Source organism: Oculina patagonica, chromosome 1 (genome assembly GCF_052425735.1).
Source record: "Oculina patagonica isolate OP01 chromosome 1, crgOcupat, whole genome shotgun sequence".
NCBI classification, from domain to species: Eukaryota; Metazoa; Cnidaria; class Anthozoa; order Scleractinia; family Oculinidae; genus Oculina; species Oculina patagonica.
In genome coordinates this window covers 22,142,245-22,167,456 of record NC_135758.1, presented here as the reverse complement: position 1 = coordinate 22,167,456, position 25,212 = coordinate 22,142,245, and the positions used below count along the sequence as shown (strand labels likewise).

General features: G+C 40.5%; 5 protein-coding genes across 6 annotated transcripts; 4 read left to right on the top strand and 1 right to left on the bottom strand.

The window, feature by feature from the left end:
• The first annotated feature begins 305 nt into the window (after positions 1-305).
• Positions 306-3,142, top strand: LOC144645615 (DELTA-alicitoxin-Pse2b-like). Its single transcript, XM_078505185.1, has 3 exons — positions 306-1,025; positions 1,064-1,615; positions 2,407-3,142. Exons 1-3 carry the CDS (start codon positions 630-632, stop codon positions 2,659-2,661), a joined length of 1,203 nt encoding a protein of 400 aa, XP_078361311.1. The 5' UTR covers positions 306-629; the 3' UTR covers positions 2,662-3,142.
• Positions 3,143-4,855: 1,713 nt separating this feature from the next.
• On the top strand, positions 4,856-11,465 carry LOC144635230 (E3 ubiquitin-protein ligase TRIM71-like). Of its 2 annotated transcripts, none has more exons than XM_078494430.1 (3): positions 4,856-5,008; positions 7,705-9,001; positions 9,701-11,465. In XM_078494430.1, exons 2-3 carry the CDS (start codon positions 7,720-7,722, stop codon positions 10,681-10,683), a joined length of 2,265 nt encoding a protein of 754 aa, XP_078350556.1. In that variant the 5' UTR covers positions 4,856-5,008; positions 7,705-7,719; the 3' UTR covers positions 10,684-11,465. The 2 variants fall into 2 exon arrangements, with proteins under 2 accessions (XP_078350556.1, XP_078350487.1); XM_078494361.1 differs by having other exon boundaries at positions 4,856-5,013.
• LOC144635388 (E3 ubiquitin-protein ligase TRIM45-like) lies at positions 11,349-15,260 on the bottom strand. The gene has a single exon (XM_078494527.1). It carries the CDS (start codon positions 15,220-15,222, stop codon positions 13,042-13,044), a length of 2,181 nt encoding a protein of 726 aa, XP_078350653.1. The 5' UTR covers positions 15,223-15,260; the 3' UTR covers positions 11,349-13,041.
• Positions 15,261-16,751: 1,491 nt separating this feature from the next.
• Positions 16,752-20,393, top strand: LOC144641643 (protein disulfide-isomerase A3-like). Its single transcript, XM_078500690.1, has 4 exons — positions 16,752-17,017; positions 19,072-19,159; positions 19,567-19,687; positions 19,869-20,393. The coding sequence occupies exons 1-4, from the start codon at positions 16,866-16,868 to the stop codon at positions 20,009-20,011; spliced, it is 504 nt and encodes a 167-aa protein (XP_078356816.1). The 5' UTR covers positions 16,752-16,865; the 3' UTR covers positions 20,012-20,393.
• Positions 20,394-22,071: 1,678 nt separating this feature from the next.
• Positions 22,072-24,241, top strand: LOC144641793 (NADH dehydrogenase [ubiquinone] 1 alpha subcomplex subunit 13-like). The gene is made up of 3 exons (XM_078500822.1): positions 22,072-22,286; positions 22,559-22,630; positions 23,760-24,241. The coding sequence occupies exons 1-3, from the start codon at positions 22,102-22,104 to the stop codon at positions 23,896-23,898; spliced, it is 396 nt and encodes a 131-aa protein (XP_078356948.1). The 5' UTR covers positions 22,072-22,101; the 3' UTR covers positions 23,899-24,241.
• The last annotated feature ends 971 nt before the right edge of the window (positions 24,242-25,212 follow it).

Here is a 25,212-nt window from a genome sequence, read left to right as displayed (position 1 = left end):
GTCCTCCACTGCTGTCTGTCATTGGCCAGCTGTTGGATGGTGTTCCAGCTTTGGTTTAAGCCCCTCAATTCTGTCTCTACTGTACGTCGCCATGTATTCTTGGGCCTGCCACGCTTGCGCCTTCCTTCGGGTGTCCAGTATAGTGCTGTCTTTGTGATGGATTCGTTTTCCTTTCGGATGACATGGCCATCCGAAAGGAAAACGAATCCATCACATTCGGTATGCATGGGGAAAACAAGTCCTGCTCTATATGAGTACCTTTACGGGAACAGCTCGATGCATAAAGAATCCTATCCCTCCGTTTTTCTTTCTTTAAATTCTAACACATGTTCTAAAGGTGCAATTCTGAGTTGTTCTTTTGAGGCGCTCTTCGAATTGCGACGTCTTTCGGTTCTTAAAACTGACTCTAAAAACTCTCAGATTTGAACGATGGTCACGGTAGTCTTTCAGCCTAAATTCCTGATGCAAGACTCAAATCCTTGATTTATATTTTAATCATTTGTTTCATTCTGAGGTAATCCCATTTATTCGCCAATCTACAAACCTGCGCACTTAGACTAATCATCAGTCATCAATCAGTTGTATGGATTTGCAGACTGAGGTAGTATTTTACTTTCCGACAGATATTGATGCCGTCAGCCTTGCCGACGTGTACCAAGGAAGCCAAAGAGGACATCTCGACTAGGGGATTTCAGTTTTACAAAGATACAGAAGAATTCTATTCTACCCTTACGACCACGTCAGGTCTGGAAGGCTCTCTGAAGACAGACTTCTCCTTGGGTCTAACACTAGATCTGGCATCACGGAACGTGGGTGGAACGAATCGCACAGTGACTGGAAACTCACTCTTGTTCGTGGCGTCCTATCGTCAAGACATGTTGGAAAAAAAATGCCTGACTGATGACAAACACTTCGACAAAGAATTTCTGGAAAGTCTTAAAACACTGCCCGTCACGATTCGCGAGCCTTGGAACTCCAATGCATGGAAACACTACGATGTATTTCTAAACAAGTATGGTTCCCATGTCATTATATTTTTACTTCCGTTTTAGTGGGATCAATCATTAACCAAATGGCTTTTGCTGAGACAGAAGACTTCTACACCGAGAGAGATTTCCAAGTCAAAAGCTGTATCTCCCTGGGTGTACCATTAGACGCACTATTTGGCGGCTGCTCCGGTATTGACAAAAGTGAAATATTGCGCGTGTCTAAAATGTCCATGAGAGGCGAACTGGTCATCAAAGGAGGCACCACTGAGACCCGAAACGAACTCATAAATAAGAACCGCACTGCAGACCTGATTGAAAAATTCATGAATGAAGCCAACGCCACTAACGCTGCCATTCAATACTCGTTTACTTCAATCTGGGACATCCTGCAGTCTCTTTATGTTGGCAAGAATAACAACAACTTCGTGCGAGCTGTTAATCTCGAGTTCTACTATCTCGGGTTTCTCAACTACGGTTGTTACTACAAGACAGGTGGTGGGCAAGACCTACAGATGTTCAATTTTACCCAGAGTTCCACTCCCACCTCCCCACAGTACGAGTGCACGCTGGCTCCAGATGGTTGCCACGGCTCTTCCGACTGCTGGCACAGATCATTCCATCCCTGCGCCATCGCCCAAATGCCATTTTTTTAGCGACATGTACTTACCGCCCATTTCAGGTGAGCGGCTAATGTTCGCTATTTTACTAGTCGTTGTATTGCTGATGACTTAGCTTTATACTCTACGAGTACCGCAATCATTACTCTCAAGCTATTCCTTGTTCACATTTTCTCGGCCTTTTACTTTCCCCTTCTCACTACCACCTCATCATTCTCCACGCAATATTTGTAATTTGCGCATTGATCATATAACTAACAACAACAAACAGCGCATTTGTTTCACACCGACCCACCCTCTCTCCCCTTCCTTTGTTGTCGTTTTTTGTTTCTTCTCGGGGCTTTCGTCTGCGCTCTCGTGCTTCTGTGGGTTCCGGCGTCGCGTCGGGTGTGTCTCATTTCCTTCTGGTGTTCGTTTGTCCACTTCCTTGCTTTCCTCTTTGTTGCGGAGTTTGTTCTTGCGCAGCGGGATTTTTCCTCACGGGGGTGATCAGACAGTTGTGCTTCCCCGTGGATTTGCGCGGGCAGTCTCTGTCTCTGCCATTGATGCTTTCCTGCTTGTTCTTTTTCTCGTTTTCCCTCAGTGTCGATCTCTCGCGGCTGCATGCTGCATTTGGGCGAAGATTCTTCCCAACATTCGCGTAGTGCCGGATTGTCTTTTCCTCATTCGCCATTTGGTCGGTCTCCGTTTTCTGTTGATTCCGGCAGTGGTGACCATTGCCTCTTGTCGTGTTCTTCTTTTCTTCTTTTTTCGCGCGAGGGGCTTCTGTCCCGATGTGTCGCGCATTCGTCCTCTGCAAGGCTTGCAGAGGACCGTCCTGCGTTAGGTACGATTATTTGTTACTGGATACTCTCAAGACGAAGAAGATAGCTCGCATCAACTGGGATCACAACTGGGCAGGACCCGGGTGCTCGGGGAAGTTAAAGTGTCACTGCAAACATGAATCAAAACAACGTGTCCCAGTATGGCCAGAGAAAAGGAATAGCAAAGATGTCCTGTATAAAGCACATCACCTAAACTTGAACCGGCTCAAACCCGAAAGGAAAGAAGCTTAGGCCGACAACATACTGGCCTGGGACCATTGGAAAACTACTGAGAACTGAACATTGTAGATTTAGGTCTTTTATAGTACATATAAGCATTGATGAATGCCTCAGAAACATTTTAATTAAATGCTGCGAGGACGTGTATTCGTCATCTTTAGATGTTTATTGCAATTTTCGATTTAGTGTTTAAAACCAAAATAATCTTTCTTGCCAAATACAAAGAACGCAGAAAATCTAGTGAACCAATCAAAACTCGAGCTCGAATCCTGAAATGTACGTGGCTGGCGCGAGTGTGTGAGCGAGCCATGATTGGTGAAGATTGAGAAGATGAGAATTTTAAGCTAATCACTAACAATGAAGTTATACAACAGTCTAGCTTTTAATTGTAAACTGAGCACCTTAATGCCAAAGTATTATAATGCATTCTGATTTGTAAAGACTAAGGAACTTATAAAGATGTTTCCGATCAGTCCATGCCTTTTACTAACTTTTTTTAAAAGTTAACTCTTAGTTTGATTTGGAAGGAATCCATATTACTGTAGTCAAAGCAATCACTTAGAAATGCCGTGATTTTTTTCAATTTTATTAAACTGTTTGAGGTTTTTCCTACTGCAGTGCAGGCTCACGAATTATGTAACTTTATAGCGTACAGTCTCAGGTGTAAGAAAAGTAAGCTAAAAGAAATTTCATATATCTTTTTTTTGCCAGTCTGTAGTACAATACAAAGTACTGAAGAATTTGGGGATCCTCTTTGCACAAGTCGAAAACTATCCCTCTTATTTTCGCCGACAGCCGGACGGAATCTTCAGAAATAATATTGACTTCGTGTTTTTTTCTTACTTTTTGGAAAAGGGTGCTACCATGGGACAAAGTGCTTTCGGTCCGAATGTCACACAAATTCTTTTTTATTTATTCTACACTCTGTGAACTTAGAAGCATAAATACCGGCAGAAAGGTTTTCTAACATCCGAGGGCAATAGATTTGCTGGAAGTCAGGGGACTTCGCGCTATCAGCTATCCAAATCCCCTCTCTCTCCTCTCCATTTGTCAGGAAGGCAGGGGTTGCACTACCCCCTCTCAGATAGTCGGGGGCGACTATCTGAGCGAGTGATCGAAGTGAGGAGGATGAGGGCAGAGTGAGCGAAAAAACGAGGGGAGACTAAGGCGAGAAACTCGCCTCAGTCCCCTCCCCGTTTTTTCTTCGCTCGCACGCCATCGCTCGCCCTCGACTATCTGAGAGCCTGGAACAGGCTAGGGTCGCATCAACGCTTTTGTTGTTTACATTGGACAGAAATCCTGTCATTATGTGCTCCAGACAAGTGTGACCCTTTTGTCGTAACCAGTCCGCGCCTAGTTTGCGCTCATTACGGGACCTGGCGGAAAAAAACCCGCGGGATATTTTCACTTCCTATGGATTGTTCATCCTTATGGCCGGGTTTGTCACCTGCTTATTTTTAGATACCAAGAACTCAAAGGTAAATATGGGATGAACGGTCAGAGAATTCGTAAGAAGAATTGGTGCACGGAATTGTTAAATTCGCTGTTTATTTTATAGCTCAGTTCAAAACATCACTATTGTAAACATCTCAGTTCTCGTCTTACAGCCGTGGAGATAGGATTCCCTTCACACATTTTTTTAATAATAACAGAAGTCCACAAAATAATATAAAAACGTAGCTGGACTGTGTTGCGTGTTTTTTTTATGAAATGAATTGTCAATTCCGTTACGGATTATATATTTTAGAAGTGTCCTTAAACATTCAAAAGCAACGATTTCGTCGCAATACTTGGCCCTGGTCGTGGAAAATTTTCTGAAGTAAAAACAAAATCCGATTTAAAATCTCAATAAAAATTCCCGGAGGTAAATATCAAACCTAACACTAAACTGAAATGAACTTCTGTTTTAGCTGCATACTCAAACTCGATATTACAAGTCGTAAATATTTTTTCAACTTTTTCTTCCGTCATAGCTATTTTGTCGAACTTTATCAATTGTCGCATTTTTCAATTTAAGTGGTTCAGGATTTTAGCAAGTCACCGGCATAAAAGCCAACTTAAAGATGCGGTAAAAATTTCGAACCTGCTTTTTACCTGTCAAACGTAAGATGGTCCGTAAGTTAACAAAACTATTCGCTTCAGTTGATTGGTCAATGAACAGTCAAATACCGGAGCACAGGTCAACGGGTTTTTACGTAAGAATGCCAGATCACTGCATCGCAATGAAGTCACTCGAGAACAAAGGATAATTTCTTTTTCCTTCCCAGCGGCGTGAAACAATTCTAAGATGACTTGAATGAATTTTTCCGCGGACGTATTGGAATACAGCAGCGCCTGAAATATAGGAGGAGATCAGATCGTAAGGTTAGTGGGGTAAATAACTTGGATTAAAGACAGAAGCATTCGCTTTGTGTACATGGCTCCAATCATCTCTCAATGTAAGAACGCTGGTTGTTTTTGAAATCATTGAAAGTCGCCAGAAGGAATGTTCTCTTTTCAAATGGTCCGTCAGGAACACAGATCCTTTTGCCTTCCAGAAATTATAAGATAGCAAAATATATATTTGGACTCTTTGAGATAACATATAGCGGTCGCTTATAACTTTTGCGAGTAAAAGTCAATCGATTTTTTTATTCGAGAACAAAGAGAAATTTAAAACTGGTACTTCAGTTTACAATGACGGATCCAGGAAAATTTTTCTGCTAAACAAAAATTATTAACGCGCGCTGAATTGATCAGAAAAAAATTCTTTTAGCCAACTTACAGAAAAAAAAGTCATATTTTGTTTTTTTATTTTTTTAGTACGGCTTAAACAAGCTAAAATGCCTTGTTAAGAAGGTTTGGCAAATATTTTTTGTCTAGAAGAAACTTAAAATTCCTTTGCGATTTCTGGAGCTACTGAAAAACTAAGTTACCTGAGTTTTAGAAAAAAGTGCATTGAATCTTTTTTTATAACGGATAAATCGGGGTTGGTCATTTCTTTCTATTTCGTCGAAATAGGTCACTTAAACAATTCAAACACAATTTTGTGTAGATATAAAGCGATAATTTTAAAAACAACAGATACAACTAGGGCTTATCAAATATAGAAAAAATAGATAAAAGTTACTCTACTGTTCGATACTCTATCGATGAAAAACAAAACCTTTATCTTTTCTTAGACCTCCTTAAACTCACAAAGATATACTGCCTCAACTTGCTTTACATTTTTCAGTGTAGAACAGAAAGAGGGGCGGGCTGGCTTAACGTTATGTTAGACACCATGAGAAACTGTTTTATTATCAGGATCGAATGAGCAAATTTCTTTAATTTCCTCATAACACTACTGCATTTATAAAGAATGTAATTAGGGCGTAATAGAGTGGGTTCGTAACTGACAACTAGAAAATTGAACATATCGGCTGCTCCTCCCACATCCAGACCCTCTTAGAATGTAAGAATCATCGGTCTAAATGCTTTAATTAAATGTTTGTAGTGTTCCCTTATAATATAGTATAGTTCTAGAAAGTAATGTGATAATAAGAAACTTAATAGGGATATTGTCGTCGGTCTTGATCAATAATGCTAAAAAGAAAGGAATATCTGATGAATGATATTAAGAGTTATTGTGTAGAGCTATTACAATAAAATAAGCAACATTTTCTATAGCCTTTAGAGACGGTTTTGCGTTAAAAAATACCTTGCAAATAGATCGGTTTACGACAATAAAGTGAGATCCTATAATCTCTTTTGACATGATATCGAATAAGGCGAGATGAGTAAGTAATGGCTAAGTCAGGATAGCTGTTTCAATATATCAACGAACTCGACAAAGGTGACTATCAGCTGTATCCTGAAGGTGAATCTTGAAACTCGTTGACCCTAATTGACGAACAAAAGCATTGTTCTCTATCTATAAAAGCTGCCTGACCAACCAACCAAACAAGCAAACAACCAACCAGCCAACTAACGAAACAACCAACTAACAGACCGATCAACTGACTGACAGACCGATGGACTGAGCAGCAGACCAACCAACCTTACATAAAACCGAGCGTCCAATCAGTCAAACAACCAACCATCCGAACGACCAGCAAAGCAGCCGACCGATAACTCAAACAACCAAATACCTAACCTACTAAACGATCTGTGTGCGTACCGACCGACCGTCCGACAAAAGGAAAAAGTTTCTTGGTTTCTTAACTTAATAACGCCTCAATTTCATATGCGTTAACTGATATATGATTTGAAGAGCCCTAAATCGCCAGCCTCTGTTTTGGCCTTGTGGCAAGTTGAGTTCCCATTTTTCGTTAATTGTGATCAGCCAGATGTATTTTCTTCGGTGTTGAATGTCAGTTGTAAAACCAAAACCAAAGTAACCACTAAATACATTTAGCCGGCATGAAGCGTTGGAAAACGTGCCTGAGAAAGTGGTACAAGTGTTCTAAACCAATCATTAAGTGTAGTAATGCAAACTCAAAGCAAACGCGAATTTCTTTCGACACTAACCTCACAACGCGAACAAAATTTACGCGTAATAAAATTAACGCGATTTTAAGAAAAGTTCTCGTTAGACGCTTATAGTAAACGTATTTACATAAATATAATTAATGCGAATGCGTTAATAGCGTGTATCATTAATTTCCTATAATATTGTTTAGAAAACTACTTTACATGGTAATACAAACAATGTCATTTAAGTAAGGAGACTGACGGAAATCAAGTCACTTTTTGCGGCAATTTGAACTTTAATTCCCTTGTTTAGGGACGGACCTTTTTTTTGGACGGGGGTGGGGTATGAAAAATATTGAAAAAAAAATTGTTTGCAGGGCCACGAAAGACAAAATAAATTGTTTGCACGGTAAACGCGATATGGAAAACAAAATGTTCTTGGCATTTTGAAAACAATTGTTTGCAGAGGTGTATGAGCTAAAAAAAAGTTTGCAGAGGAAAATTTTTCATACAACCCCTCCAAGAAAATAATGGTCCGTCCCTTAATCCTTTTTTTAAACACGTCACAGCCAGTATGAGTAATTACTAAATCATCTTTTATTCAATGTCAATCCTGTTTGTCAGGGTTAACAAGGCACCATGACGTCAGCCATCCAGGTTATCGAACAGATCAACGAGCAGTTGATGTGCGCCATTTGTCTTGATCGTCTGACCACACCGATGTTCCTGCAATGTCTTCACACCTTCTGTTCACAGTGTTTGCATAGAATCGCCAACAACGATTCGTCTTCAACGATTACCTGTCCCACTTGCCGCGCCGAGACCCCGCTTCCGGAAAAAGGTGTAGATCACTTAATGCCCAACTTCTTTGTTAATCAAATGCTGGATCTGGTTCACTTGAAATCAGAAGAGCTGAAGAAAGAAATGCGCGAGAACAAGAAGTGCCACGCCTGCGATAACATGAAAACAGCGGATTTTGCTACTTCAAGATGCGTGGACTGCAATAAAGACTTGTGCACGAGTTGCGTGGCGGAGCACAAGCGGGCCCATGCCACGCTCGACCACAGGATCATCGCAACAAACGAAGATGACAGCCAGGAGACTCAAGAGCTCGATAAGTACAGTTTGTCGTTTTGCAAGTACCACACAAGAAATGTCATCAAGTATTTTTGCAACACGTGCGATGAAGCCATATGCCGCGTGTGCACAATCTTAGAACATCGGGAACACCAATATGTCTACCCTAAGGACGCTTTGCCGGCCAGGAGAGGTGCTATTGCAGAGCTGCTTGAACAAGCAAAGTCGCGCATGCCTGAACTAAGGAAAACGCTGTCTCAAGTTCAGGAAATGTCAAAAAGGCTCACGGAGTGCAGAGAGGCTATTGCAAAGGAAATCAGTGAGAATACGCAGGCGCGAATCGAGGCGCTGCGCGAAGGCCAAAACGAGCTGTTAAGGCAACTAGATCAAATTCACGACGCTAAGCAGAAGGTCCTGGGCTTGCAAAAGGACAGCATTGAGCTTGAACTGGGAAAGCTTTCTGGCTGCTGTGAGTTTGCTGACAACGTCTTGACGTTCGGCAACGAAGTGGAAGTTCTGCAGATGAAGGGACGATTGGAGATCTTGAATGACTTGAAGGTCCAATTCGAGCCTGAAGAAGACGACACGATTCAGTACGTTCATGATCCCGCCACGACAAGGACTGTGTCCGAGTCACTTGGCCGCATCCGGGCAAGCAGCACTTTTGCCTCGATCTCATACGCCAGTGGAGACGGAATTCACACTGCGCGTGTCAAAATGGAGACAACATTTCAGCTGACCACTAAGGATCGACATGGCCAGAGATACAAAGGAGGAGACAGAGTCACAGTTGATATACGTCAACCTGATGGCACACCTCTGCAATCCACTGTCAAAGATGAAGGTAATTACTTGAGAAAACAAAAATCTGTTTAAGTCTCTGCGTATTTAGTACCATTCACACCGGCGCCAGTTGTTCGAAGGATGTATAATAAGAAGCCGCGGAAGCTGTTAAACTGTACTTCCACTGCAAAGCTGTTTGGGAACGAGGGTGAGCTCTTTATTTATGTTAAAAGTGGTTCTCAGTTATAAGTCGCCCCTTTCCCACACCAAAAAAATTAAAATTTTTTATTTAAACCGGTTTAAAAATTTTTTTTATTATTAAATTTTTTAACTGACTTTTTTTAATTTAAATTAAAAAAAAAAAACTTTATTTAACCCCAAATAAAAATCAATCTTTCACTTTTCTGTTGTTTATTTTCATTTCGTTGAACCTGGTTTAACTAAACATGTTTTGTTGGTATGTTTAGGGTATAAGAAAGAAATCCTCTAGTGTGTGACCACTCAAATAAAAGCTATTGAGCAGTGCTATCATGTGGTACTTATTATTGTGCTGCACAAGGTGGTTCTAACTTTCAATGCTGTGGATTGTGGCCATTCAAATGCAAACCATTTAGAATTTGGGATTGGTTTGTATTTTTCTAAAATTGGCGCCATTACAGAGACAATTAGCAACTACACTAAACAGTTTTGAAATCAGGGCGTTTCTGGTGACAAGTTATCATGTAAAACTAACTGATTTGTCTCTTCTCCCAATCTGCAGGGGATGGCACCTATACAGTGTACTACATGCCTGAGGTGAATGGCAAACATGAAGTATCTGTCGCCATTCAAGACAAGCCAATCATGGGCAGCCCTTTCACGGTGCTCGTTATCAACCGCCGAGAATACGCCGACGTCGGCCCGACGCTCCATCGATTTGGCCAGTACGGCAGCAAAAAGCGCGAGTTCAAATCTCCGTTCGGTGTAGCGGTTGACAACGAGAGTTACATCTACGTAGCCGATAGCTACAATCATCGGATCCAAATCTTCGGCCCCCGGGGAGAGTATGTCTCACAGTTTGGTTCCCACGGGGAGCGCAAGGGAGAGTTTAACTGCCCGACTGATGTCGCCATTGACAACAAGGGAAGAATCATAGTTTGCGACAACGGCAACAATAGAATCCAGGTCCTCAGTCGAAATGGCGCATTCATTGGCAAATTTGGCCGTGAGGGTACTGGTAACGGTTTCTTCAAGTCCCCCTGGGGAGTCGCAACTTCCCGGAAGAATGATATTTTAGTCGCTGACATGGAAAATCACCGAATTCAAATTTTCTCCCCGGAAGGAAAATTTATGTCAAAAATTGGTTCTTACGGCGATCGATCTGGGCAGTTTAACTCTCCTTGTTACCTCCTTGTTAACCCGGAAGATGACCATATATATGTGTCGGACTCGAAAAACCATCGCATCCAAGAGTTCGACAAAAACGGGAAATCGCTCAGGCAAATTGGATGCCAGGGAACAGGGGAAGGGCAGTTTTCACATCCCCGTGGGTTAGCTATCGATATCGCGGGTAATCTTGTGATTGCTGACATGGGGAATCACCGCTTGCAGATATTGGCCGCGAATGGTAAGTTCGTTAAAGAGGCTGGGTCCGAAGGCAGTGGAGACGGACAGCTATCGTTCCCAGAAAGCGTTGCGATCATGCCCAACAGCGGATACATTGTTGTGTCTGACCTAAGCAACAACCGTATACAAGTCTTTTAGAAGAAATACATCTATACGTATACCAAATTCTTGTGCAAAAACAGATTTGCAGTAAAAACGGTAAAAAGGTAATTATAGCAGAGTCTTTCGTAACCTTCTTATATAGATCCAACACAACGGAATGTTTACAAGATAGCGTTTACTTGACGCCATAAATTTAATAGTATTTAGATTTCATTGTAACAGTCTCGTTCATTAATGTTTTCTACGTGAAGTAGTGAAGTATTGATTTAGTTTACAAAGTTTTGTCTTTTTAAATTAGGAAAGATACTATCTTCACGCCAGGGCACCAAAGAAAATATAATTTTTGCTTACTTGCCTTTTTCGGCCAGGATATTGCAAGAAGCAACTAGAATTGAGTAGGGCAACCGTGATGTTATTGTGATAAGCCAAACTTTTGATTGATTAAAGCGAGATTTTTAGAATGAATGAACGAACGAAAGAACGAAAGAAAAGACAAATAAACTATTCCACTGATGCATATAAATAAGCGAAAGAATAAATAACAAAACAAATAAATTTATGAACGAAAAAAATAAACTGCCTAAATGTAAGAAAGGAAACTATGTGCTCATAAATAATCATTGCATGTATATATGAAAATGGTAACTTAATTAAGCATAACTGAAATATTGATTGCACAAGGATAGAACACAACTCTGACATATATTTCTTTAAATTTTATTACGTTACGTTAGCACCCTCTAAGAATACGATTTATGCGTCTTGTAATACGCCGGACTAAATATAGTAACGACGAATCGAATATAATTACATTGTACTAACCTTTTATAATCAGATTATATTTTATTAAGATCTATTTACAGAGAACTGAACGTTAACAATAGAAATTTTAAATCAATGACTAAAATGGAACATAATGTATTTAACTTCAACCGTTTGTTATTTATTTGTGGTATGAGTTGTCCGGCGCTGTTTTAAGTGCAGCTCCTCAGTTTTTCTTGACATAAGATAAAAGAAATCGCTTTAAAGACCAGTTTTCCAATGTCTGTCGTAAAAACCAATTCAAATCAAACCGAATCGCATCTGACCAATCACAGCCCTGCAGTTAGAAAAATAAACCAATCACATCGAAGTTAAAACAAGCCTGCAACCCGGTGAAAAGCGCGGGAAAAGTCGAGGAAACCTATTCTGTAATAGCTACATCTTTTCTCTAATTGGCTATAAAATGCTGCAAGTGTTTCTTGACCAATAACAACGTTCAGAGGATGTGAGACAAATAATTGCATTCGACAGTCATTTGAAACCTGCTCTTAACGAAACTATAATTTATTCTTGAAAATATAGCTTCAACAATTTTTCTTAACCTTTTTGCCCTCATTATAAGGAGAAGGCAGTCAAACTTGTTGAAGATTTTGTCGAAGTTAGTTCGTAACCATGGTTGATTAATGAGTAATAAAATTGTATTGTATTTTTCTTGCTTTAAAAATATTTACAACAAACAAGTCCATCGCGTCATCAGTAATAAAGAGATTAGAACTTCAAAGGCCTCACTGAGTAGCCTTTTTTCTTTCTTTTCTTTTCCTTTTTTCCCACTACTTTACCAAGAATAATATTGTCTCCGTTTATTGCTTTATTCTGACCTTTTCTTGAATGTTTATAAAAGGAAAAGGTATCATACATCCATGCTGATATTCAACCCTAACTATCACCAACGTAACTGATAACTGACCTTTAATTTTCAAGCGATACCATTTGATAATTTCAAGTACAACAGATTATGTATGTACAGTTTCTACATTCTTGTTGTATTACATTGGCTTGTGTCACTTGATCTGTATATTTCCCGTGTTTACCGAACTTTTCCTCGATCACACTATACGAACTACAGACCTTTTCCTCGTTAACATAATTAGAAAAACCACATTCTTCCTTATTAAAGCTAATGTAAATGCTAGTTTGATTTGTCCCATTAAAGATGACGGTGTCAGAATCGGTCCGAAAATGCTGCCATCTTAATTTTCCAGTAAGAAACTACACCTCTTTGAAATCTCTATTTTCATTCGCCCGTTGGAAACACTACCTTACGTTTATTGTTTTCTCGGACTAGAGTATTGTTATGACCTGTTATCTATGGTCCCAAAATGAAGTAATTTCAGTTGTATGCCGAGAGGCCCTGGAACCAACCTCGAGGGCTTTTCTCTTGGTGATTTGTTGGCCCTGGAACGAGGTGTCTGAAAAGCGCGCGGCGACTAGTCCTCATATGACGCGCAGACGCGCAGTATCAAATTTCCCATTTCCCAATTTAGCTCCAGAACTCAACATAGAAATAATCTGCTCACTATCCGACTGGCTTGCATGTCTAAAATTGTTGTATAGTATTAAAAAACTCACAGTTTAACTTAGGCAGTAACGTTTTCCAGCTTCGCCATCAGTGACAAGGATTCGACCATCTGGAGCAACAGCAATGCCTGAAGGACTTTGCAGGACGCCTGAACTCTTTCCCGTGAAACGGCCGTCTATGGTGAACTGCTGTACACGGCCATTGTTGGCATCACATACGAGAACATTACCGAAGCAGTCTACGCACACAGCTGAAGGCTTGTTAAAGTATCCATCAACAGTGCCTTCTCCTCCAAACTTGTACAGAAACTGGCCTAACCTGTCAAAAACTTTTACGCAGTGATCGACGCCATCACTTGCGATTAGCTCGTTTTTGTGAGCGGTACAACTCAGTGGACGGCTGATTTGGTGTGGTCCACTCGTACCGACTGTGAGCACTGGCTGGCCGTTTGCGGTTAATATTTGTATTCTGTCGTTCAGCCAGTCTGAGACAATCACCTGTCCCGTCTCATCGATGCAAACACTGAGTGGATTCTGAAACTCTCCGTCTCGCGCGCCCTTTCTTCCGAAGCTCTTCATGGCATTTCCGGTGCGCACGTTAAACTGCTGTATTCGATAATTCCATTCATCTACCACCAGTATCTCGTCATCACTCAGAAATGCGACGTCAGCAGGATGCTTGAAATGTCCCTCAGATTCTCCCTCGCTGCCCAGTTTCTTAATGAACCTTCCAGCATTGTCTAAATGGACAACACAGTGTCCCTCGTAATCCGTTATAGCGATCTCCCCTTGCTTGTTTACAGCAATTCCACGGGGTCGCTTAACACGACCTCCTTTTGACGTGTGCAGCTCGCTTACCAAAACAACAGAAAATCTTCGCTGCTGCACTTGGACCGTGTATGGGCTTTCTTCAAGCGCGACTGTGTTTAATTTGACGTCGATGGTGTAGGTGCCAGGGATTTTCGGTGTGAACTTCACCTGGAAATTTCCATCTTCTTTTTCACGAACTATCAGACTTGCGACCTCTTCAGTGGGTTCCACGAATACTTCAACTTGATCGCGAAGATTCTTATGCCACACTTCCCCAGCTGGTGTGTGTAGGCGAAGTGTTAATTCTGCTTCTAAACCAGCTTGAAACGTTTGACTAAGTCCCTCGCAAGTAGCCGTTTTCCACACGATGAATCCCAGCTTTAAGCTCTCAGGTTCGCAAGTCGGGAAGAATTTAACGAAGGGCGCATAACCCGGAAGTGAGGGTACTTTCGATTTGCAGAGTTCTTCGAATCGCTGCTCCAAACCTTCCTTGTTCCACATGATGCCATTGCTTGACCCTCCTTGCACCAAGTTATTAGTGAATTCTGCTGCTTGATGAATCTGTTTTGCCACAGATTTCAATTGTTGTTTTGCACTGCTCAAGTTCTCGGTTCTTGAAACTAGAGTCTTTTGCAGGACTTCATTAGCTTCTTCCGCCCGCTCTCGAATCGCGGCGATCATCTGCTCAGCTGCTTCAGAAAGCCCTTGCTTTGCGGCTGCAATATTAGCTTCCAGCTCAGAAGCTGCCAGTTCAAATTGCTGGATCACTTCTTCGAAAGCTCGTTGTTTCTCTTTAGCTAGCTCAGCGCTCGCCAGTAAATCTGATTTCTCTTCATCGCAGACTTTGTCGAGTGGGTCGATGTTGTGGTTCCTGTGCTCTGTGTTGATGCAAGATTGGCAAATGCATCTTTTACAGTCGCGGCAGAAAAACTCCATCAATTTTCCCTCGTGGTACTTGACAATGCAAAACGACTTTGGATTTAACATAGCTTCGAAATCTTCGACTTGAAAGTCGCTGACAGCTTTGGCTCTGTGCCCTTTGGAAATGGTTTTTAAAAGACATTCGCGACACAGAAAGCTTCCACACTCGAAGCAGTAATGGATTTCGGGTCCCTTGTTCAAGTTACATTTTGCACATTTCAGCTCATCTCCTTTCTCACTCTGGCGAATGGCGAGGTAGCTTAACAGGCGACAGTGATGAAAACTCGTCGGTAGATCATCAAACCGATTTCCATCTGGGATGGGAACTTCTGTTTCACATTCTGGACAGTTGAATTTTCCGTCTTTTTGGCTCTCTGATGCATGCTTCTCCAAGCAATCGCAGCAAAATGAATGGTAGCAAGCAAGAATCTTTGGTTTCTTGTAGGTATTCGAACATAGAGAGCAAGTAAGTTGTTGTTCAAGCGTCGGCAAAGTGGACTCCATCGCAAAACGCAGCAGCAGTTTCAAGATAATTGAAAACACACCCCCGTGGGATGTTATTGTTTAGGATTCCGAGAAGTGTAAAAAACAATGAAATTCCTCTGATCAAATGCTACACCCGGATTGGATGGTTATGAAAAGTCAAGTGGAAGACAAACATCTGAAGACTTTGATTCACATTTGATTCACAAAAGTAACTGTCGCGTGAGGCACGTCACGCTTTCAGTCAAATATTTGACCCAGGTGGTTAAATATAGCCTTCTTCTGTCCTCTCAGTACAGTAGTAAACAAATCGGAGTTTCCATACAACATGTATAAACTTTTGAAATTTCTTTCGTTATGTTATTTGTAAGAAGAGGCAAAAAAGACGCACGACCTTTTTGCAGGTCTGCCATCTCGAATCGGACACTGGTTGAAGTCATTCTCGTCCCCAGACTCCCAGAGCCGCTTGTCCCTCTTAGCCGGCGAAGCCTGTGCATGAGAAACAAGTGTCTCTGGAGACAAATGATTTGATTGGCTAGTTTTTTACAACGGCAGTTTCAAATCTGGTCAATCAAATCAATCGTTTTAAATTCACGTATAACAAAGGGATTTAAAAACGGTTCATATGATTGGCTGTTCCTTTTGTTACAATACTAACAGCAAATCAAATCATGAGTCCTCTGCTGAGCTACTTGTTTCCTTGTTTCTCGTGCACAGGCTCCGCCGGCTAAGAGGGACAAGCGGCTATGAGACGAGAACGTGGTTGAAATTTGAGTGTAGACATGACTAGTCGCTAGGTTTTATCCAATAGTCGAAGAACTGTATGAGCTTAGCCTTCCATTTCTTCCAAAGAACACATTTCGCCAAAATAGTATTTTATCACCTTCAGCAAACCGTGCACTGAAATGAATACTAAAAGTGCTTTCGTTGGTTATTTGTAGTTTCTCACAGGGATGGACGTTTTCGTTTTTTCCTACTTTCTATAGACCACTTACCTGAGATCACGCCTTTTCTGCTTACTTATCACTCCGGTGATTCAAAAACAGAACGCCTGATCGCAGGTTGATAAAGGACGGAATCATGTTTCATGGAGCTGACTACCCATAGGAATACAAAAACGATAATTGTAAACGACCTGAACGACTCTGACTGTACATTCTAAAGCAGTGATTTGTATGAGGCTCATTCGCTCTTAGGCTGCGTCTCGTATGAGAAAATCGCAAGACGCAATGGATTCCCATCATTCTCCGCGCCTAGTTGTTTCGTTACAAGAGAAGACTGGGGGCGAGTCAGTGAAAGAGCCGAAAAGTCGTCACAGTCAGAGTCTTTCATAGATGAACAAGAATTTTTACTGTATGAATAAAATACAATAATCAGTTTGCTATGGTTCATATACAAGCCTTACTGCCCAATTAATCTTGTAAGCGCTTAACAAAAAGTTTATTTTTGTCATTATGCGATAACTTGCTTATACGGGTATTTCTGGTGGTCGTTGGCTTCAAGAATAAAACAAAGCGTAAATTGTACAAATACTACTGGTCGTACAGGTCCAGTCACACTTCATCTATAAGATATTCCTCGACAAATATCTGTCAGTAGTGCAATAACCATTGTTACAACAAACAAAATCTTTCAATTTTCACTTGGATCGTATCACCGACAATATGAAATTTTTGCTTGTTTCGATCGCATTGTTTGCAGGTCTAGCGACAACTTTGGAAGGACAACAATCTCTAGTAAAAGAGCTTACGAATGATACCTTTGAAAGCTATGTAACTGTTTCGCAACTTGCCATAGTTGACTTCTTTGCGCCATGGTAAGTTTTCCGTCTTTTGAAACAGCTTGTCGACATAAGCCTCTACGTTGTACATATATAGTTACTGGAATAGCTACTGGAATAATTTAGACACCTGATTCGGGGTAAGGAAAATCGGACGAAACCCTTTGAAATCACTAAGTTAACTTCCAGATGTTTAATTTAAAGTCAAGTTCTCCATTGTTTAGAAAAAGTCCAACCAAAAAGTTCAAATGAGTGTCATTAATTTCTCTTTATTTTGCCTTATTCTCCACTGGATAGAAAAGTTAAGATACTCGACAATTCCGTAAGGTCTTTAACAAAGGCTTTTGAAATATTAAATTTCCTTTTCATTTTTGGTGTCCGCCGTTGGAACGGTCGAATAGCGAAATAAGCAGTAGTAAGATTTAATTCTCGAAAGACGGAAATGAATTCGGTCATTTGAGGGAACTTCGCACCAAACAAAGGATGAAAAAGGATTGAAATTTGACAAAGAATTCATGAACGGACAAAGAGATACGCCAGAGTTACGACGGATATTTGCAGGTCAATCGCCAAAGTGCTGTTAAAGGGACCTTTGTCATGGGGATTTTAATGCTTTTCGGTAAAAAGTACTAAAATTGGCGAATAGGTCTTCTTGTACATGAAATGCACCGAGTACATCGAGATGGAGATATTAAGTAAATTGTTGTTGAAGGAAGAAGGGAGCCATAATAATTTTTAGGTATTTTCCCACACCACAAGGACAAAACTTGAAAATTCAGCCTGACTTTCTCAAGTTGAGATCTAAAGTTCATGATGGTATCACAATAATATCACTTGTTTATCGCTTCAGTACACTTGTATGGTGATTTTTAACAAAATTGGACCACTATTCGTAGTTTCCATATATCTTTTGTCTCTTGAGTTTTTGAAGTGAAACTGGTGACAGTGTCCGTTTAATAGCAGCTCAAGATCACCTCACAGGTCATGGCTACGATCTCAAAGTCTTGTCCTGCTGTCGTCTAATTGCTTTTGTTACAAGCATCGACGGACTTTTGAGTCACAGAAGAGGCTAAATTGGTCAAAGTGATTGTGAGGCCGTACGTGGTCACTGTTAACAAAATCCGGTCAAAATTTTCAAATTTTCGATGTTTTGCTCATTAGTTAGAGCATAGTTAGTAGAAAGCATTTGAAAGAAAATGTTGGGGTTAATCTCCACAAAAGGCTTAAACAGAAAAATATTGCCTCGAAGAAAAGCTAAAAGCCCGGGCCGATAGAAGGAAATTTAATATTTTAAAAAGCCTTTGTTAAATTAAAGGGACTGTGTCACGGATTTTAACTGATTTTCGAACCGCCAAAATTCATATAAATTTGTGTCGCAGGAAAATTAAAAATAATAGTCAATTTTCATTAAATATAGCTCGGATGGAAACGGATTGCCCGTATAGACTTTCCCCCACCCCCACTAACTGCCCCAGCCTAGGTCTCCGAGGATGTGTGGTCTTCTGCATCCAAACATTTCTATCCAAATATTTTTTTTAAAAAAGAGCGCATATGAACACGAAATCTTTTTCTTCCCCTTGTAACTCAGTCAGGCTTCTCTATTCTGTTATATATTGCTTTTTTGCGTAATCAACAGCCTAAATAAGCTAGCCAGAGCCGCGGGCTCATTCCGGCAAATATCAGTTGTCCCCACCGCTCTATCTCCTTAAAAATAAGCGTTTAGAAACGATAGACTTAACACCAACCTCGTACCCAAGGTCTTCATTCCCCTTGACCAGCAGTCGGGAAACGAGCGACCCTGGAAAGTTCTGATTAGAAGTCCGAAAAGAATGACTCAACAAACTTCATGGTATTTTACTTCCGGCCATTTTATTGTTTTCAAAACCAAGAGAGGACCTCTCTTGTCAAAACCAATCCAAATCGATCCTGCAACGGAACTTTCGAGAGCCGCTCGTTTCGTCAAGCTTGCGCAGTAAAGAACGAATACTCGAGGTACGAGATTAACCTAAACACTGATAGCAACCAAGAGAGGATAATCCTCTCTTGTAGCAACTTAATTTTTGACAAAGTTTTGATAATTTTTATTGTAGGTGTGGCCATTGTAGAAAATTTGCGCCTATTTACGAAGAGGTGGCTACTAAAGCACAGGCATCGAAAGTGAACATGTTTTTTGCAAAGGTACGCAGTATAAGGATGACTTTCGTTGTAATTTTGTCATGGGTTCAAAAACACCCTTCTATTACAGTTATTCAGGGTATAGTTCTGACAGACTGGTTATGGTTACTGACTCTTCTTTCAAGCGATCGTATGTGATAACGTTACCTAAATTCATAAAAAAAATTCGTGATTTTACTCTATGGAGCGTTTCCTTAGTTTTGAGTCTATTCTGGGGGTGGGGGGCTCTATTAGACAAGGGCGTTTATTACAAACGGGGGTTTCTATTACAAATTTTACACCTCGGGGGGAGGCGTTTATTAGATACGAGGCGTTTATTTGAGAGTGGGCGTTTATAATTAGATCATCTAGTACGGTATGGAGAGACAATGGATCGCTGCTTATAACTATTTCTCGTTTTTCTCCATTAGGTGAACTGTGCAGGAAGCGGGAAAAGCCTCTGTAAAAAACTAGATATCAAGTTCCTGCCGACAGTTAGAGTTTTTAGGGATGGAAAACCACTTGGAGATTACTCAGGAGATAGAACTCCAGGTAGCACTTAGAAGATTTATCCTCGGATAAATCAGTCTTTAACCAGTAAAGTAACACAAAGTCTTTTATCGATCAGAATTAGGAAACAATTTTTCTCATTATACTTTTTATTCTACACCTTTTTAGGCCTTTGTGAGGCTCATGTTTAAATTTTAACTTAGTTTATTTTTTTATTTATTAGATGCTGTTCTAGCCTTTGTCCAGAAGGCATCTTCAGCACCTAATGATTTGGTAATGACGATGTCTGACGATATAAGCGGCCCTCACAAAATCCCTTCAAATGTCACGCCTTGGCACGCGGACGAGAACAATAAAGAACAATAGAGATACTCCGAACGTCACTTCCTTTCCCCGCCGTTATTTGATTAGTCACGCATTGCTTCTCTTGGAAAGGAGCATTCCGTGACAAACCAAATAACGGCTGCGAAGGGATATCTCCGAGGCGACACAAACGTGCGTCACGCAACACCGCAAGGACTGTTGCGTGACATTCCAGTGCGTAACCACTGAGGAGCATGGCGGTTGTATTTTTACGCTTCAAGCAGATTCCCTACGGGAAAAAAGGAAAGGATCTTGGAACATTCTTCCACCAAAAAAAATTATTTGATAAAATTGGAATGTAAGCATAATGCTTACTTTGAAGTTTTTAAACTGATTGTTGTTGATCGACTGTAACTTACAAATAAATGAGTCACACTAAATTTGACTTTATAGTCACCATAGAAATAGCCTAAGAATAGCCTAAGAATATGGGTTAAGAATATGGGTTACTATGGGTAACCCATAAGAAGACTAGTTGACTAGTCGAAATATTGGCCAAATAAATTGTCCAACACAAGTGTCGTCGTACTAGCCGTGCATTTAAAATTACTGTAAGAATATGGGTTACTACTTTCCGATGGCTAAAATATGCAACATATTCAAATCTGAGTACGACATGCCCTCCCTCCTCCGCAAAGGCCTCTTTTCTTTCGTACGGGCTGGAAAATGTAGGCTCGATTTCCAGGCGCTTTTCGGGAAAAGGCGGCGGAAATCGAGCCTATGGGAAATGGGGGGAGGTGAAAAGTAAGCGCGCGGAGCCTGGGAAGAGAAAAAGAAAGCCGGGAGGCCGGAGACACTGTCGGAGACACTGGAAAGGGAGGAAGTAATCTCTCTTCCCATCGTCCCCTGCGCTCCCCTTTTTCATTTTCGTGTTTTTTTTTTTTGCATTTTCTAACTCCACTGACTCCACTAAAGAAGCCTCTGCGAAGGAGAGAGCCAGATGCCTGTTCGCTGTTCGACAGTGGCGCGCTTTGAGAAAAACTGGTTAAGCAATGAGTTAAAATTTGGGGTAGAGGGGAGCGCAAATTGCTTAGTGTTAGGAAAAAGTTGTAGTAACTAATATTGTCAGAGTAATTAGAAACTTTCACCTGAATAGGCTTAACCGAAAAGCTCCGACAAAAACGATCCTTGTTTTTCCAGATTTAGCATAAAAGTTTCTTCTCGTTTCTTTCCGGGCAGTCTTTCTATGGGTAGCTTCGCACACTGTCGTTTTGAGTGGCGATCGTATTTCACTGCTTCCCTAAAAACGAATGCATGGGAGGCTATTCTATCATGATTCTATGGGTTACTACTTTCCGATGGCTAAAATATGTATCATATATTGGCTGATCCAAGTTATTTTCTTGAAATGAAAGATACACATTGTTTATTTACAATTGTCAATCATTAAACTGAATCAAACGCATCTTTTGGTTTTCGTTGCCTTGAAGTTTGCAAGGGTTTTAAGCGTAAATGTGCCTCTATGCATCTGGCGGCATACGAAACTTATCTTTTCATTAGCTGTCTTAACTGGAGTATTTCAGAAATTTTAGATGTTAACAGCGGCAGCTTGTAAAGCCGCAGTTTAACCGCTGTGTGCATTGCTCCTGTACAATGAGTATGATTAATTTAATCTTCCTTACCCTCAAGATATATATACCGGTAGTGGCTGTCGAATCCTCACATCATTACAGACATAGATTGAAATTAAATTAAACGTTTTTTTAGGTACTACTGAGGAAGGTAAGATCGATGTCTTTAGATACTTCGGTTCCTTTAATTTATGGCAAACTGTTTCACGATAAGAATATTCGCTGTTTATTTTTCGCACGACTGTAGATCACGCCTTTGGTTCAGTCAACAGACTTGGTAAAAGGGAACTCGACCGATTTTTTTCCTTTTCGCGCCGAAAAAGCTAGTTCAACAAGATCTATTTCTTTCTACAGGGCATATTCTTTTCCAAAAAAAGGTTTTCGTGCTGCTTTCTCGCGCTACGATCTCGCACTCGAAATGCAATCGAAAACCTTGTAGCCAGGGCCCCTCTTGTGGTATATGAACGCTTTGCATGCCTATTCCGCAGAAGACTGGGAACCAGAATCGTGGTGAAAACCAAAATGGCGTCCTCCTTGGTGAAACAGGCGGTGAAGCAAGAATTGCCGCCAAAAGGTGGTTATCCTCCCATAGAATTCGCTAGGAATATACCAAAGAGAGGTCCGTCTGGTTTGGCATTGTTTATAGGTGGAGCTGCCGTAATGGCCTTCGGATTTTATAAGGTTATCATGGGAAACAGACAACGTTGGTATGTGTGTGTGTGTGTTGTGTTGTCTCTATTCGATATTGCATTGATTGCTTTTGTTTCTAATTTGTCTATGCTAAACTTCGTCTAACGAAACCAAATGAACAAAAAATATTAATAAAACTATTTTCATTTAAAGCTGGAGGTAAAATTTGTACATGTTTGGCGAGGCCAAGTTAATTTCTTACAACATTTATTGATGTTTGTATCCGGGGTTTGTATAAATTAAATTTACAAGTTAACTCTATGTTATTTCTTGTTTTTGTAACCTACAGCGAACTCCTGAAGGAGCAAAGATATGCCAGAATTGGAGTGCTACCACTTCTGCAAGCAGAGCATGACAGAAAGTATGTATGATAAGAAAGTGCATTCATTTTAATATCTGTAACTTATAACTTCGAAATTTTTTAAAATGTCAAATCTCAATTAACTGAGAGTTAGATTAGAATAGTACTAGGAACAAGATGCAACAGCCCCTTTGCATGACCCAGACACATGATACAAAATCAGCCATGTTGGGCCGCAAAACACACAGTGGGACATTCAGAACAAAGTGACTCAGCCCAGTCAAGCTTGACCTTCCTTTAGTTTGAATGTCCCATTGTGCAACTTATAGGATCCTAGTCAGCTTCCGACATTTTCTTTGCCATCTAAATTCTAAATTCTTTGTCATCTAAATCCTTGTGCATTTGCTTTACTGATGTCTTAAACTGCCACAAATGCTTCAATAGGCATCGGAGATCGGAGAAGATAAGATAAGATAAGATAAGATAAGAATTCGCCTTCTACTATGTAGAATTCTCCGGCTAAATTTCAAAGGCCTGAAACTATTTTTTTATAAAGATGCGGAACCTTTAAAAATCATTCTCCGGTTACTATACGCTATTCTCCTGCTATTACAATTCTTAATGAAAACCCTGATGCTTTTCAAAATTATCGGTGCATATTTTGACTAGTTTTTCTATCATTCTTTTGTTTGTTTGGAGTGAAATTTATCACTTGAACTTAAAGGGTCCTAGTCAGCCTCCGCCATTTTCGATGCCATCAAAATTAAGACAACTGTATGGCAAAGCGAAATCCTGTTGCACTTGAAGTCTGTTTAATTACTTTTGGCAGTTTCACATTGACCTATTTACTGAAGACACGCTCTGCAAAAAATATAATACCGAAATTCGCGTATGTAAACAAAAAGAAAGGCATGGCTGACTACAAGGGTCCTTTAAGGCCCAGCATGGCTGATTTTGTACCATGTGACCGGGTCGTGCAAAGAACCTATGCTGGTCCCTTGGGTGCAGATCAGTTGGTATTGCACTGCTATGCTTAACTCTAATCATTTAACTCTGAAGGGCAGTTTTTGAATGACAAGCAAAATTAATTTTGCTGTCAAGTGTTTGTTTGGTTCATATGAAAACCAACAATGCAATCAATAATGTCCTTAAAACTTTTTGCTTTAACTATTATTTTCTCTATTTTTAGGTGTTTGCGATTACTAAAAGAAAATGAAGAGCTTGAAGCACAGATTATGAAGGATGTTCCTGATTGGAAAGTTGGAGAGAGTGTGTATCACACAGATAAATGGGTTACACCTATGCCTATACAAGTTGAAAAGTTGTAATAACACGAAATTAATGTGTCCAGAGGCAAGAGAAACATTTTGGATGTACTTGTATCTTTGCGTTGATGTGTTCTGTGAGAATCAATGAGTAAATTTGTTGCCAGTTGTTTTTAGATCAGGTTTTCACAAAAGTTAAGGATGTGTTTTCTTGAGTTTCTGTGTCGAGTTGCTTTGTTTTAGTTGAAGGACATTGCAAGGTAAATGCATTTGACCACGGCTGTTTACGGTTAATGATTTTTCAACTACTGTAATTAAGAACAAATATCAAAGACAAAGTGCAAGTGTAAATGGGTACTCAAAATCCCAGGGTTTGAAACAAATAAAATATATTTTAAATAACTTAGTTTCAGACTTAATTTTCTTGACTTCCTCTTGTGCTCTTGCATCACCCAAGTTGGCAGCTTTAGGATACCAACTAACATGGTCATGCAAAGCATAGCCTTGGTAAACACTAGAACAATGGAATACATCAACTACATGGTTAGTCTTTAAATTAGCAACATGTTGACAAGGGTTGGAAGCTCTGGACCTTGGTTAATGTTCTTGCTTGTCATGTGCCTCCTTTTCTTTTATTTATATCTAACTTGATACTTACTCCATGCAAAAGTCTGAAAGTTGAGTAAGCAAGGTTTATGGTTTTATTGGCCCAGTGGCTCATGTGCATCAAGTTTCAGATAGAATTTACCTCATTCTCTCCCCCCCTCGTTTCTCTTGCCCTGCGCGGGGCTCTGGGGATGGTGTCATTTTTTGGGCGTCCCGGGTCGTGCTCTCTTCTCTGCGCCCTGGGTCCTGTCTGGCTTTCCCGCGCCCCCGCTGGCGGGGCTATGGGGACGAGAATGAATTTACCTATACCCTCTAGTCTAATAGATGTAGGGTGTCTGGATTACATCACAGATAGTGCAAACCCTATAAATTACCTACAAGATTATACCGGTACTTAAAAATTTCTAATTTGATGAATCTGTGATTATTCATGGCTCCTCTAGGCAAATGTCTCAATCACCCCTCTGACACTATAACTTAAAGGGATTTGAAAACTACGGTGGTCTGACACTTTCCAGAAAGTCGCTATCAAAGGCACTAGAAAACTATGTCTGCATTTGATTCCTGACCAGTCAAAAGATGTATATTGCATAATTTTGTGTAAATGTACTGAAGTTCAACAAAAATTCAATGGAAAAAACTTTGGAACAATAATTGCGTTCGACGGTAGGAGAACGCATCCTAATCTTGCGGTGGCCTGTGGCCCCGTGGTTGTCCTGTGAACGCACAAGCGAAAGTGGTTCTATGTGTGGTATTATGTATGTCGGTATG

What these genes read in the sequence shown, in the direction of transcription:
- LOC144645615 (XM_078505185.1), top strand. Translation starts at nt 630, where the DNA reads ATGCCGTCAGCCTTGCCGACGTGTACCAAGGAAGCCAAAGAGGACATC. An exon ending in TAAACAAGTATGGTTCCCAT is followed by an intron (nt 1,026 to 1,063) that starts GTCATTATATTT and finishes GTGGGATCAATC; the next exon opens with ATTAACCAAATGGCTTTTGC. An exon ending in ACAGATCATTCCATCCCTGC is followed by an intron (nt 1,616 to 2,406) that starts GCCATCGCCCAA and finishes GTCCTCTGCAAG; the next exon opens with GCTTGCAGAGGACCGTCCTG.
- LOC144635230 (XM_078494430.1), top strand. Translation starts at nt 7,720, where the DNA reads ATGACGTCAGCCATCCAGGTTATCGAACAGATCAACGAGCAGTTGATG. An exon ending in ATCCACTGTCAAAGATGAAG is followed by an intron (nt 9,002 to 9,700) that starts GTAATTACTTGA and finishes CCCAATCTGCAG; the next exon opens with GGGATGGCACCTATACAGTG.
- LOC144635388 (XM_078494527.1), bottom strand. Translation starts at nt 15,222, where the DNA reads ATGGAGTCCACTTTGCCGACGCTTGAACAACAACTTACTTGCTCTCTA.
- LOC144641643 (XM_078500690.1), top strand. Translation starts at nt 16,866, where the DNA reads ATGAAATTTTTGCTTGTTTCGATCGCATTGTTTGCAGGTCTAGCGACA. An exon ending in TGAACATGTTTTTTGCAAAG is followed by an intron (nt 19,160 to 19,566) that starts GTACGCAGTATA and finishes TTTCTCCATTAG; the next exon opens with GTGAACTGTGCAGGAAGCGG. An exon ending in CTCAGGAGATAGAACTCCAG is followed by an intron (nt 19,688 to 19,868) that starts GTAGCACTTAGA and finishes TTTATTTATTAG; the next exon opens with ATGCTGTTCTAGCCTTTGTC.
- LOC144641793 (XM_078500822.1), top strand. Translation starts at nt 22,102, where the DNA reads ATGGCGTCCTCCTTGGTGAAACAGGCGGTGAAGCAAGAATTGCCGCCA. An exon ending in ATGGGAAACAGACAACGTTG is followed by an intron (nt 22,287 to 22,558) that starts GTATGTGTGTGT and finishes TGTAACCTACAG; the next exon opens with CGAACTCCTGAAGGAGCAAA. An exon ending in CAAGCAGAGCATGACAGAAA is followed by an intron (nt 22,631 to 23,759) that starts GTATGTATGATA and finishes CTCTATTTTTAG; the next exon opens with GTGTTTGCGATTACTAAAAG.